This window comes from Andrographis paniculata, unplaced genomic scaffold (assembly GCF_009805555.1).
Source record: "Andrographis paniculata isolate CXL003 unplaced genomic scaffold, ASM980555v1 Contig34END, whole genome shotgun sequence".
Classification (NCBI taxonomy): domain Eukaryota; kingdom Viridiplantae; phylum Streptophyta; class Magnoliopsida; order Lamiales; family Acanthaceae; genus Andrographis; species Andrographis paniculata.
Genome location: NW_026137567.1, coordinates 817,093 through 829,635, shown reverse-complemented (window position 1 = coordinate 829,635; position 12,543 = coordinate 817,093). Strand labels below are relative to the sequence as shown.

General features: G+C 34.2%; 2 protein-coding genes across 2 annotated transcripts; both read right to left on the bottom strand.

Annotated features, from left to right (window-relative positions):
- Positions 1–292: 292 nt before the first annotated feature.
- On the bottom strand, positions 293–1,117 carry LOC127248854 (uncharacterized). The gene is made up of 2 exons (XM_051271398.1): positions 663–1,117; positions 293–527 (listed from the first exon to the last, which is right to left on the bottom strand). The coding sequence occupies exons 1-2, from the start codon at positions 1,115–1,117 to the stop codon at positions 293–295; spliced, it is 690 nt and encodes a 229-aa protein (XP_051127355.1).
- Positions 1,118–1,340: 223 nt separating this feature from the next.
- On the bottom strand, positions 1,341–2,653 carry LOC127248853 (uncharacterized). Its single transcript, XM_051271397.1, has 5 exons — positions 2,646–2,653; positions 2,312–2,541; positions 1,751–2,269; positions 1,490–1,497; positions 1,341–1,391 (listed from the first exon to the last, which is right to left on the bottom strand). The coding sequence occupies exons 1-5, from the start codon at positions 2,651–2,653 to the stop codon at positions 1,341–1,343; spliced, it is 816 nt and encodes a 271-aa protein (XP_051127354.1).
- Between the last annotated feature and the right edge of the window lie 9,890 nt (positions 2,654–12,543).

Below are 12,543 nucleotides of genomic sequence, written 5' to 3'. Positions count from 1 at the left end.
GTACCGTTATTTATTAATGGGCCATTTATTAAATAAAGTAAAGTTAGTATGATCATTTTAGTAAATTTTTTGATGTAGAATGCGGCGGATGAGTTCACGTACTTCTGGAACGGATTGGTCTGAATTAATTTAAAATGATACATACCCCGATACATTAGCTGTGTACAACAAGGAATATAAGGGGAATACCATCTAATTTCAAAATCCACCAACAGTGGCCACGTACGTAGATCATCGTTTAATTTACAATCTTTCAAAAACAAAAAGAGATTCCAACCATAACTAGAAATACCTAAGGTAAAGCCTCCTTGCAACTTCGTCGATTATGTCCTAGGTGACCGCAACGACCACATTTTTTAGATTGTTTCACCTGTTGTGATTCAAACCGTCTTTTCTTTGGCCGGCCTGGTTGGACCGATGTTGTCGGAGGAATTATCTCTGTCTGCGGGTTATTCTGCACCACATTCATATCATGAGTCGGCACCGGGTTAATGGGTTCTTCATAAGTTTTCTTGTAGCGTTCAACGCTGTAATATTCATCGCAAAAGTCATATATAGACATATGACACTTTTCAATACATGCACATGCATGCTTGCACGGTAGCCAAAATATTTGCCATTCCCGACACGTGCATTTTCGATTTTCCAGATCGACCGCATACCTATCATTACGATCAAGCACCTCAAACATCGATACTGATGATTGGTTACACTGTAGCCTCCTTGAGGCCATGTACGACAACGCCAATTTATTTTCCTGTTTCGGGCATAACTTACTTCCTATCTTCTCGGATTTCTCCCGACGCTCATTCATCATAGACATTACCTGTTGTCGGATGGAATCAAGCATCCCAACAAAAGGCAATGACCTTGCTGAACGCACCCAACTATTCCATGACTCAGCTATATTGTTATTTATTATCCCCCAACGAGTCCCTTGGAATAAAGAATTCGCCCAACACTGGGGCTGCGATTGTGCAATAAAGTTTTGGGCAAGTGTCATAGCCTCCACCACAGACGTTATATGATGCTCAAAATCTTTCCGTAAGGGTGCATAAGCGGCTTTGTTGAAAACAGATGTCCATCGTTTCTTGTGGTGCATCGGATATCTCCGCATTACCTAAACAGAATATAATTACCGTGTTCACATTATATAAAGCTTTTTAAAATATATTCTACACATAACTGTGTGCGGAAGTTGTCTACTAAGTGCCGGAGACAATATGCGTGATGGGCTCCGGGAAATACAACAGGGATAGATTTTAGAAGTCCCGAGTGTCTATCCGAAAAAAAAGTATATTCTTTCCAATTATACCGACCATCAACATGAAGAGCAGACCTTAGGCTCCAACAAAACCATTCCCAATTTTCGTCATTTTCGGCTGATACCGCTGCATAGCAACAAGATTTTATGAACATCCAAATCACAAGCACATGAAAAATTTAGCAGGGTTCAGTAATGAGTAATCGTAGTACATATCAACCAAACCAGAGTATCTTCAAACATATAAAGCATATAATATCAGTCAATATGAGTATAAGATTAATAAATATAGGTATACTCCACAAAAAAAAAGTTATGTGAAAATGCCCACGCATACTATTGCGAAATCGCAACAGCCCCACAAAGCTTTCTTCATATACATATCGTCTCATACAAGAGATCCTCATTAATGTAAATAATTACCAACCATTGCACAAATAATCTCAAATTGGGCATATTCACCAACAAATTAGTAAATATACGTACCAGAAAAAGCTAAAGTGAACATCCCATCGTTGCCATCCGTTGCTACTGCGCAGAGTAGACATCCTTTGTAGTTGTTCTTCAAATGTGTCCCATCCAGAAAAATTAAGGCTCTGAAACCTCTAAGAAAACCAATTTTGCAAGCATTGAAGTATACAAATAGGCGTTGGAAACGTCGTGTTTCTGCTTCCACTTCACAATCCACCATACTGCCGGGATTACACTCACGCAACGCATGACAATACCAGGAGAGATTCCCGTAACTGTCCCTTACCCCTCCATTGATAGACCTCATCGCATTTTCCTTGCCTCGCCACGCTCTATGATATTTGACATCAATCCCATAATCGGTTTGAATATGCATCTGGATGTCGGATGCCTTATATGATGGCATGGTAGGTAGCTTATCTCTATAAATACCCGATATCCAATTTGCATCTGCATGTGGATGATCCCGAGACTGCAAGAAGCTCAACTCGCAAGTATGTTGCAAGTTGCAAGTACAAATACCAAATGTGCACTCTGCAACATGGTATGAGGCATAAACCCGTTAGCCACAACTACTATTGATGCATGCGGCTATAATTTTCTTTGAGTCATTCTTATGGTTCTTAAATGCTTTTTGTGTCGCAATGCAGTAATTCTTCAGCATCCTTCTAAACTCAAGCGCGTCCTTGAACGTTTGACCTTCCCTAATAATGCATCTTTGCATTGAAATACGGTCCATGCTTTCATCAGCAACCATAACACCGGTCATTTCATCTTCATCGAATAATATACCCTCAGCTTCACCCCTACAAAACACAAAAATTATTATGAATCAGAGTTTTTCCTAGCTAAAAGGATAGGTACCCATCTTTCTTTACCGGGTACGTATAGACCGTGCACAGTTAATTACCATGGCATCCAGGGTATTTAAGGTGCAACTAGATCTATTAACCATGGCTAGTTACAAATTATAGTGTAATATCTCAAGCTACAGATATTTATGTTATTTGTAACATTCCACCTACCTATTTCAGACCGATGGATAGTGTCAATGGCGTATAGTGCGGAAGTAACCGTCTACACAATACCTTCGACGTTACTTCCCCACTAAATATTTTTACAATACCTCCATGGGTTTGTACAGTCCCGCGCAACCATTAACAAAAATGCGCAGCGAATGACTACTTACAATCAACTTCAAAAAACCAAAACAAAAAACAAAAAGACACTGTCGTATGTCATGGCCACGCAAGAATGTTGTCAGCACAATCAATAAATATGGAGGTAATATATTACCAATCATATATATCGAAAATAATGAATACATGCATCATTTCACCTTAAAGTCGGTATAGGTAATACTTACTTTGTCGGTATATCGGGCATGTAACATGAATGCTTATAATTCATATTCTTGGAGTGGTACATCTTTGATTACAATCTATGATAAAATTCCTTCAAACCAAATACAACAATAGTAGTTACGTAACTGCGTCCAATGCTGCATTGAGGCGGCAAGTTCTGGTGCTCACTTCTCGAATGTACAACCATGTCCACAAACATAACTTTTAACAAAATATGCATTCTCCACATATTTGACACATCATTGTTACACAACAATGTCACGTAGTTCTTGAATTGGTGCTATATATTGAAGTTTTACAGCTTCAATGGTAACTGTGTTCCATCGTTTCGATAAATGACCATAAAGATCTGCAAGCAATGTATTCTCTTCTAGAGCAACCACATGAAGCTTCCCTCCATATGTACACATGATTAACAATTTGGGATTACACTCCTCTCTATGACGATTGACACACGTGTCAATAGAGGAGAGCTTTTGGAGTGGATAACAGCGGTTATGGTAACCGACCAGATAACGGTTCGAACCGTTTCTTCAAGGGGTTATTTAAGGATCCGGTACTGTTCGAAAAAGAGGATCTTCAATCAACTTCAACTAAGCAAAGTCATATTCGGGGATCACCATTTTATTTTCCAGTCTTTATTTTATACGTTCCTATTGTTATTTACATATTCTACGGTGTTTAGAGATTCATAATCTCAGGCATTAATTCTATCAAATTCGAAGATATTTCTCTATTTTCGGATTTTACTTTTTTATTGTTAAAAAATACATCAACAATTATAAAATATAAATAATAAAAATAATTTTTTCTAGTATTTTTTGATGCAAAAATATCAAGTGTCATGTATAAGTTTTATAAGCGCATTGATGTATCTTGCTAACAGCACTCGACCTGACATATCATTTTCTGTAAATTTATTGGCAAGATTCAGTTCATCGCCTACTCGACGATATTGGAATGAGATTAAGCACATTTTTTGTTATCTCCAAGGAACAATTGATCTCGGGTTATTTTACTTGAAAGATTCTCGACATGAATTAATTGATTTTGCCGATGCAGGATATTTATCTGATCCTCATAAAGCCAAGTTACAAACTAGCTATATATTCACTTGTGGTAAAATAGTGATCTCCTGGAGATCGATGAAACAAACTTTAACTGTCACTTCTTCAAATCATGCTGAAATATTTGCAATACATGAAGCTAGTCGAGAATGTGTTTGGTTGAGGTCAATGACTCAACATATTCTAAAAAATTTCGGGTTAATACCTGACGATAAAATCCCCCCGACTACATTGTATGAAGATAATACAGCCTGTATAACTCAATTGAAAAAGGATTACATTAAAAGAGATAGAACAAAACATATTTCATCAAAATTCTTTTTCACTCATGATATTCAACAGAATAGTGAAATTAATGTACAACAAATTCGATCAGATAATAATTTGGCGGATATATTAACTAAAAAATTGGTAAAGAAAATTGTGATGCGTCGGTTAAGAGGTCTCAAATAATGCTCAAATAGGGGGAGCAAATTAATAAAAGAATATTGTACTTTTTTTTTCTTCACTAGGATTTTTTTGTCCCACGGGGTTTTTTTCCTTATAAGATTTTAACGAAACACATTATGTATATAAAAACATCGAAGGGGGAGTGTTCATACACGTAGTGTCAACATAGACACTACATGACATTTACATGGATGCAGCGTAGTTCATTCAAACCCACTTACCTGCTGTAATTTGTACCTATAAATATGATTGAAAGCACTGACACACCTCATTTACTCCATCAATCACCCATGTCTTCGCGCGCCCCCCCCCCCCCTCTCTTTTTAATGTTTGTTTACTTTACATACATACACACATCATTCTTATATATATATATATAAATATTTCCTATAGTAGTACATACATATACTTATATATACACTTAAATACATATATATACAATATAATACATAGATATAATATATTATATACAAAATATAAAATAGTGGTTAGCGATAAAAATAATTAATATTTCTATTGGCTAATCCTATACTAATAGTTAAATAATTTTATACTTATTTATTATTCTTTTATGATTTTTTTTTTTTTAAATGAACACCGTTTAGGGTTTAATTATGAGGAAGAGGTTAATATCAAATATATAAGAGGGAGAGGAAAAGATTATCCTCAAATACATCAATAGTTTGATATTTATAAGGTTTTTCTATATTACTTTATTGTCGCCGATATTTTTACTAAATACATTTGCCTTTTTAAGTAAACATATTGCCGGAATGAAATTTAAATTTTTGTACTCAATACAATTGAATCTCAGGTAAGAATTCTATAGAAGTGTAACTGTGTTTTTTTTTTTTTTTCCTTTTAATGTTATATAGTATAAAAGACATAGTTATATCAGTTGAATGTTCAAAATATATTTCGTAAGTTGGGCTTGTGTGTATAGTGATAGATTGATAGTATGGCCATAGTCATTTTTATAAATAATTTTTCTACTTTCAATTTTTATTTTTTTTTTGTTAATTATGATATTTTATATTACTATTAAGAGATTCGTTTTATTTTCGTAATTGCTCCCAAGCGTGAATATGCTCTTTCATTTTTTTTCATATATATTTTTGTAGGCTCTAACATATGTCTTTATATATGTGTGTATATATATGTATTTCTTAAGATATATTGTTTACAATTTGTATTTATATTTAAAGAACTCTAATTCAAAATAATTGCAGGTTTAAATTTCTTACAATTACTAGTTACGACTCAATTTGACCTAATATATTTCAGACTTTCCAATTTCAAGATAAAAAAAATTATACAAATATTTCATAAGAACCATTCATTTATATATAGAGATAAGTGAGAACATTGTAGACTTTGTTCTTTCTATTATTTTCTTACATATTTTTTTTAAAAAAATAATACACTATATATATTTATTATTTTTATATTTTTTATACAATTCTCTATACCTCATGTCAAAAAACAAATCTTACAAAATAAACACACTTCCTATACAGAATACGTGTTTATTTATTTATTTATATTTTTAATATAAATTTTCTTTTTAATTATCTATAATTTGTATTCACCCAGTTTTTACATGCTTCATAATCAATATTATTGAAAAATATAAAATTAAAATAAAACATCACATAAAAATATTATTTAAATAAAAATTTAAATTTATTGAAATAAAAAAAAAATAAATTACTGTATAAAAAAATTGTGATGAGGTAATAAATTAGTATTTAATTAAGAAAACAAAAAAGTGTGAATGTGAAAATTCATTCTTATTAAATTATAATATAATATAGAAATTAAATTTTAGATAATGATAAAGTTTAAATTAAATATAAGCATAAAATTTTTTTATTGCGCAACAAAAATTTATAAATGTAATACTCTCTTCTCTCCGTCCCGTAGAAATGTTACCGTTTAGTTTTTACACGTAAATTTTTTAATATTAGTATTATATTGGATTGTAGTAAAAAAAAAAAAAAATTTATTAGTATTGTATAATATAAAAGTAATAACATTTGTATTTTGGGATAAATCCCTCCCCTCATATTGATTTGGGATTCAGTCCCTAATTGTATTAGATTTGTCTGCACTCACTCCTTTTCCATTCTTCGTTCTTCTTCCTCCCTGTTTGTCTTTTTCTACGTTTTGTTTCTCTTCGTGCAAAAATCCTCCTCAATCCGTTGTCCTTTTTCGTGAGCTCGAAAGCCACATTCCGCGCAGGTCATCCAGGTTCCAGCAGTGTGGAAGGTTCACTTCTCTCCCATCCTTTCACTGTCCGCCCAATTTTACATCGCCCGGTTTTTGTCCGGTGCGATTGGAAAACTCTCTAGGGCACTCTTCGGCTCCGGTTACCTGTTGTCGGCGGTCGGTTGATTCGGTCGAAGAACTCCCGAAGGCTATCACCGGTAATCTCCAAGTCGAAACTGCTCTCTTGTTGGCCTGGGTCCACGGTCGCCGTCCTTGGATCGTCCTCCGCAGTGGCCGATCTTCCTTGTTCTCCAGTGAAATTAGATTTACCAGGTGTGTTTTTGTATCGATATCTATTGGATTAGTTGAGAAATTTTTATTTGGAAGAAAATGTTGGGTATTGTTTTGGGTGATTTTGATAATAAATTCTGTTGCTATTTAGAGTTTAGGGGTAATATTTATCTTGTGAAATGGGTAATTTGTTGCTATTGAGGATCAAGACATTACTAGAATTCCGTAAGAACATATGATTTTAGTGTATTCTGAGTAAGATTGTTGAGTCGCCCATACGACCTAATATAGTTCATATATCCATTGGTTGGATCGTTAGGTTCCGATGGACATGGATTAATGTAGTATGAAATTATTAATTATCTGTTCGTACGAAGGTGAGCATCATGTAATTGGTTTAGAAGAGGGCACCACGATGAAGAATCTTTACCGGAATCTATCGAAAAGATGGAATAAGGTGAGTATTGAGGCGGTAAAACTCCAATGTATTGCACCTATTAAGAAAAGCTACATAACATTATTGTGTGACGAATATGTCGCCAATATGTGGAGAATGCATATCTTGTTAAAGGTAATATTTGTGGATATGATTGCACGGTGTAGAAGAGAGCACCAGAGTGTGCATCTCTGAAGCATGGTTGGACGCAGGTACGTTACTCATTATTTGTAATTAAGTAGTCTTTATTCAACTTTGTTATAGAATGCAGTCACAATTGTGCCTTATGAAAGAATACAACCTGTAAGCACTTATAAATTCATGTTCAACACATCTAAAAACATGTTGTTTATATACAAACTTTTAGTTGGTATGATGCATATATCCTTGAATTATGATATATTGGTAAGAAGCTACCTACCTTTTCTTTATCGGTTACGTTAGAAATAATTCTTTCATGATATTGACATACAACAATACCATCGTATATTGTTGCGATGTTGTCTGTAGGTAGTAAGTATTCACCTCCGCGATTTTGTAGTAGCGCGGTGTAGAACGAACCAGTGAAGAGATTGTAAAGATATGTAGTGGCGATATAATGTCTTGAAGGTATTTAAAGATGTTCGCTCATTCTTTACACGCCACTGTCAATATCCTTTAGCAATCCGGTTTAGGTAGGAGTACCATGATAGATGCATTGAAATTTCCGTAGCCCATGGCATTTACTGCATCATATAGCTTGCTGCGGTGAATAGATGCAGTTGTTCTTTTAAATACCCTGGAGGACATGATAGGTAACCGTATACACCGTGGACATACTTGGTTGAGTAAGATGGGTACCCATGTTTTTCTATTTACAAAGAAAAGATTTATTACCATATAGAATTAGAATTACTTACATGTGAAAGAATTTTCATTCTTATTATTGTATTTGTAATGCAGGGGCAAGGCCGAATGTTCGGTATTTAACGAAGATGGCACATGTGGTATCTTTATTCCCGACGAAAGTACTAGTCTAATTTCAATGCAGAGATGCATTTTTTTGGAAAGGTCAGATATTTGGGGGACCGCAGGAGTTTAGAAAGTTATTGAAGAATTATTCTATTGCCACTCAGAAACACTTCAAGTACCAAAAGAATGATTCGAGCAAAATTATTGCGGTGTGCATCAACAAAGGCTGTGGTTGGCATATTTATGCATCCTTCCATGCTCGTGATGCGTCATTTAGCATTCGTAAGTGCAATTTACATCACATGTGTACTATGAGTCTATTACAATCAAGAGATCATCCAACAACCGATGCGAACTGGATTTCTGAAGTCTACAAAGATAAGATACGCTCTATGCCAGCGTATAAGGCATCCGACATCGGGGAGCATATCCAAAAAGATTTTGGGATTGACGTGAAATATCATAAAGCATGGCGTGGCTAGGAGAATGCGATAAAGGCAATTAATGGTGGACGTAGAGGCAGTTTCTCACAACTTCCGTTGTACTGTCATGCACTTCGGGAGTCAAATCCGGGAAGTATTATAGACTGCGAAGTTGAGTGATCGAAGATTTTTGGAGATATTTTTAAAATATCTTTTAAGATACAAAAAAAGAAGATATATGTATAAAATGAAAATAGTGTCGTGCGTGTTCGTATAGTAACTCCAAAATTCTTCGTCAAAAATAAAAAATCTCTTTAACCTGTGAGTGTCCGGGTCGAACTCAGGGAATATGCAAATATCCTATATTTAATTAGAAAAAGTGCAATGAGTTAATGCAATCGAAGAAACTGAAAAGATAAATTGCAAAAATTAAATCTAATTAAAAAATGATAAAATATATGTATCTCGAAAAGGATGAAGCGAGGCGTTTGTGTCTGACTTTTGCGTTCCTTAATGGCTAGATTTCCATGGATGAAATGAGCAGGATGACGATGGCGTGATAGCGAAAAATATATGTATAATTGCGGGCGGCTCGGAGGAATGAACGTGATCGCATTTGCTCGCTTAAGCTGATTATCAACTCGGTTGGTACTTGACCTTAGGGGATTTACAACGAGGCTTCAGCGACACCCGGCGAAGAACATTATAAGAAAGAAACTCTACTGTCACTAGAGATTTCTGTGACCTAATAGACCACCGCCTATGCCCCATGAATTATTCTTCCAACCGTTCCGCTAGTGGCTCTACCCCTCCGATACCTCTCTTTAATCAGAATCGAATTAAGAACAGCAACTAAGCAGGTCGACAAGGCTCCCGCGTATTTAGCTATGTTGAACTACCCGGAATCTGATTTTGGCACGAAACAGGGCTGAAATAGTCGATTCTTCTATCGCCCTTCCGCAACCTTGTCGAAATCCAACTTGAACAATTGATATCGAACATGGAATTTTTGGGTGAAGGTGAGGCGGAGAAATATGATCTGATTTTACTAGCTAAAATAATATGCAGGAATTAAAAGAAAAAATGAGAGGAGAAAATCAGTTTGCTCGCGACACAAAACCGAAAATCTCGTATTATTAAACTAGATAAAAATATGGCAAAAAAGAAATGGAGAAAATGGAGTGTATGAAATTTTTATTATTGTGTATATATGGTGTATCATATATATATGGTATAATTATAGGAGATATTTATAAGGGAAAAAGCTTCTAGAAGCTTCGTGGTTACAACCGCTCATAAATAACTACTTCTAAAAATAACCATAAATAACTACCTCTAAAAATAGCTACTAATATAACTACTAATAACTACCTATTTTCTAGAAGGTTCTAAAATAAAAATTACACAAAAATAGACATAAATTTGATAAAAAGTAGTGTAGGAATTTAATATAGGAGCTGGGAGAGTGCAGAAATAAATGCAGGGCTCGAATAAATGCAGGAGCTGGGGGTGCAGAGCAGTAAATACAGGCAATGATTGAAGCAAGAATTAATGCAGTCGCCGCTCATGGAGTCCGCGCAGCCGTTGCTTGTCTTCCGCGCTCATAAATACAGCCGCCGCTCGCTTTCCGCGTTCGCTTGCCTTCCGCGCTCGCTTGCCATCCACGTCAGCCGTCGCTTGTCTTCCGCGCCAACCTTCGCTTGGCTTCCGCGCTCATAAATACAGCCGCCGCTCACTTTCCGCGCTCGCGTGCCTTCCGCGCTCGCTTGCATTCCGCGTTAGCCGTCGCTTGCCTTCCGCGCCAGCTGTCGCTTGCCTTCCGCGCGTTGACTTTCTTGCGTTGATTGTTGACTTTTGTTGACTTTCACGCCAGTGAATATTTTTTCGCTTCTGAAGCCATTTTTTCAGTTTTTAAGGCCAGTTTTGGACTCCCATATCAGTTTTCAAACATTATTTCACCTATTTAAATAATGAACATCTTATAAATATTTATTTAAATAAATAATACTTATTAAATAAAATTAATTTAGTTAAAATTAAATACTTAAATAGCACATAAATAATGCCAAAAAATATAATTCAAGAAACACATCAATTAATTTAATTTATACACGAAAATAATTATAAATTACACTTAAAAATTAATAATTTAATATTATACAAACAAGATGAAATGAATACAATTATTAAAAAAAATTAACATAAATAATATCAAAATTCGACATAAACAAATAATTAAATAAATAAATATAAGCTATAAAATATGACAAAATCAAGAGTTATCAAACTCCTCACACTTAACCTTTATTCGTCCTCGAATAAACTCAATTAATAAAATCAAACCAAGTATTTTCTAAATAAGGACTCTATATTGTCGGCAATATCAACGGTAGTGTGTAAACGAATCTTAGCTAAAGTTCAGGTCGTTAAGCCATTTACACGATATTTCCCATCTGCAAAGATTCGAAATTATGTCTCCCGAAATATTTTCAAACTTAAGTGTTCGGAGTAGCTTCTAAAAGTGATGCGACGACTCAAAGCTTTAAATAAACCGCCATAATCAATCATAAATTAAGAAACAAGGCGGCCCGGTAGACATTGCTACCGATAATAAAATAATTTCGACATTTTTCGCGTCGATTTTTTTTTTTTTTTGCCAAGTCAAGTCGCATATAAAGATAATCAGCATCCTCCTCACACTACTCGTTCGTCAATCCCATTATTAAGGAAACTTAATTCATCCTCTTCGCTAACAAGCGCAGCTAAATAGACGAAAATTCTAAAAATTAGACTAAGTATGAAATTAATGAAACGAAGGGGATATCAACCAACTTTATCAAAATCCCGATTTATATTCATACTCAAAAGAATTTCAATTATTGAATAGATTCAATTTCAAACTCAAATTAAGCACAATGGAAATCAATTGACTCGAGAAAAGAACATATTTCATAGTTAATTTTATTTTAAAGAAATAAATTAAATATTATAAATAATTTAATTCACATAAATTACACAAGAATAAATTACACAATAAATTAATCGATATAAATTAAACAACATAAATTAAAAATCAATATGAATAATTTAAGCCAAAATAAATTAATTAGCACATAAATTAATTTACCACACATTATTCATCGTGGCTAAACAAAATACCAGCAATAAATCTATCAGTTAACTAAATATTCATATGACTATCTAAAATAAATAATTATAGCAAGCTAAGCCAATTAAACAAGATTGCTTATATAAATATAAATAGATACTACAACATATTAAGAATCAAATTGAACTAATCCACCTATCAACTAAATAATCAATCACACAACAACTTTATTAATTTTCAAACCAGACTATAAAACAAAAGATAACTGCAGCTAAAGTAGACAAGCAGCAGGAAGATATGCTAAACTAATATGCATTAAGAATTACAGCAGGTCAAAGGGTTAAACAAGTAGCAAAGTTGAGCTGGAACTTATATTGCAACCATTAAAAAACACAGCTAATCTAACTAAACTAAAAGCAGACCTACAAAACAAGCTAGACTAGAGTAATCTAAGATAATACTAAGCTAACATACAACACTATCAGAACACCAATTCATAGCAGAAAACTC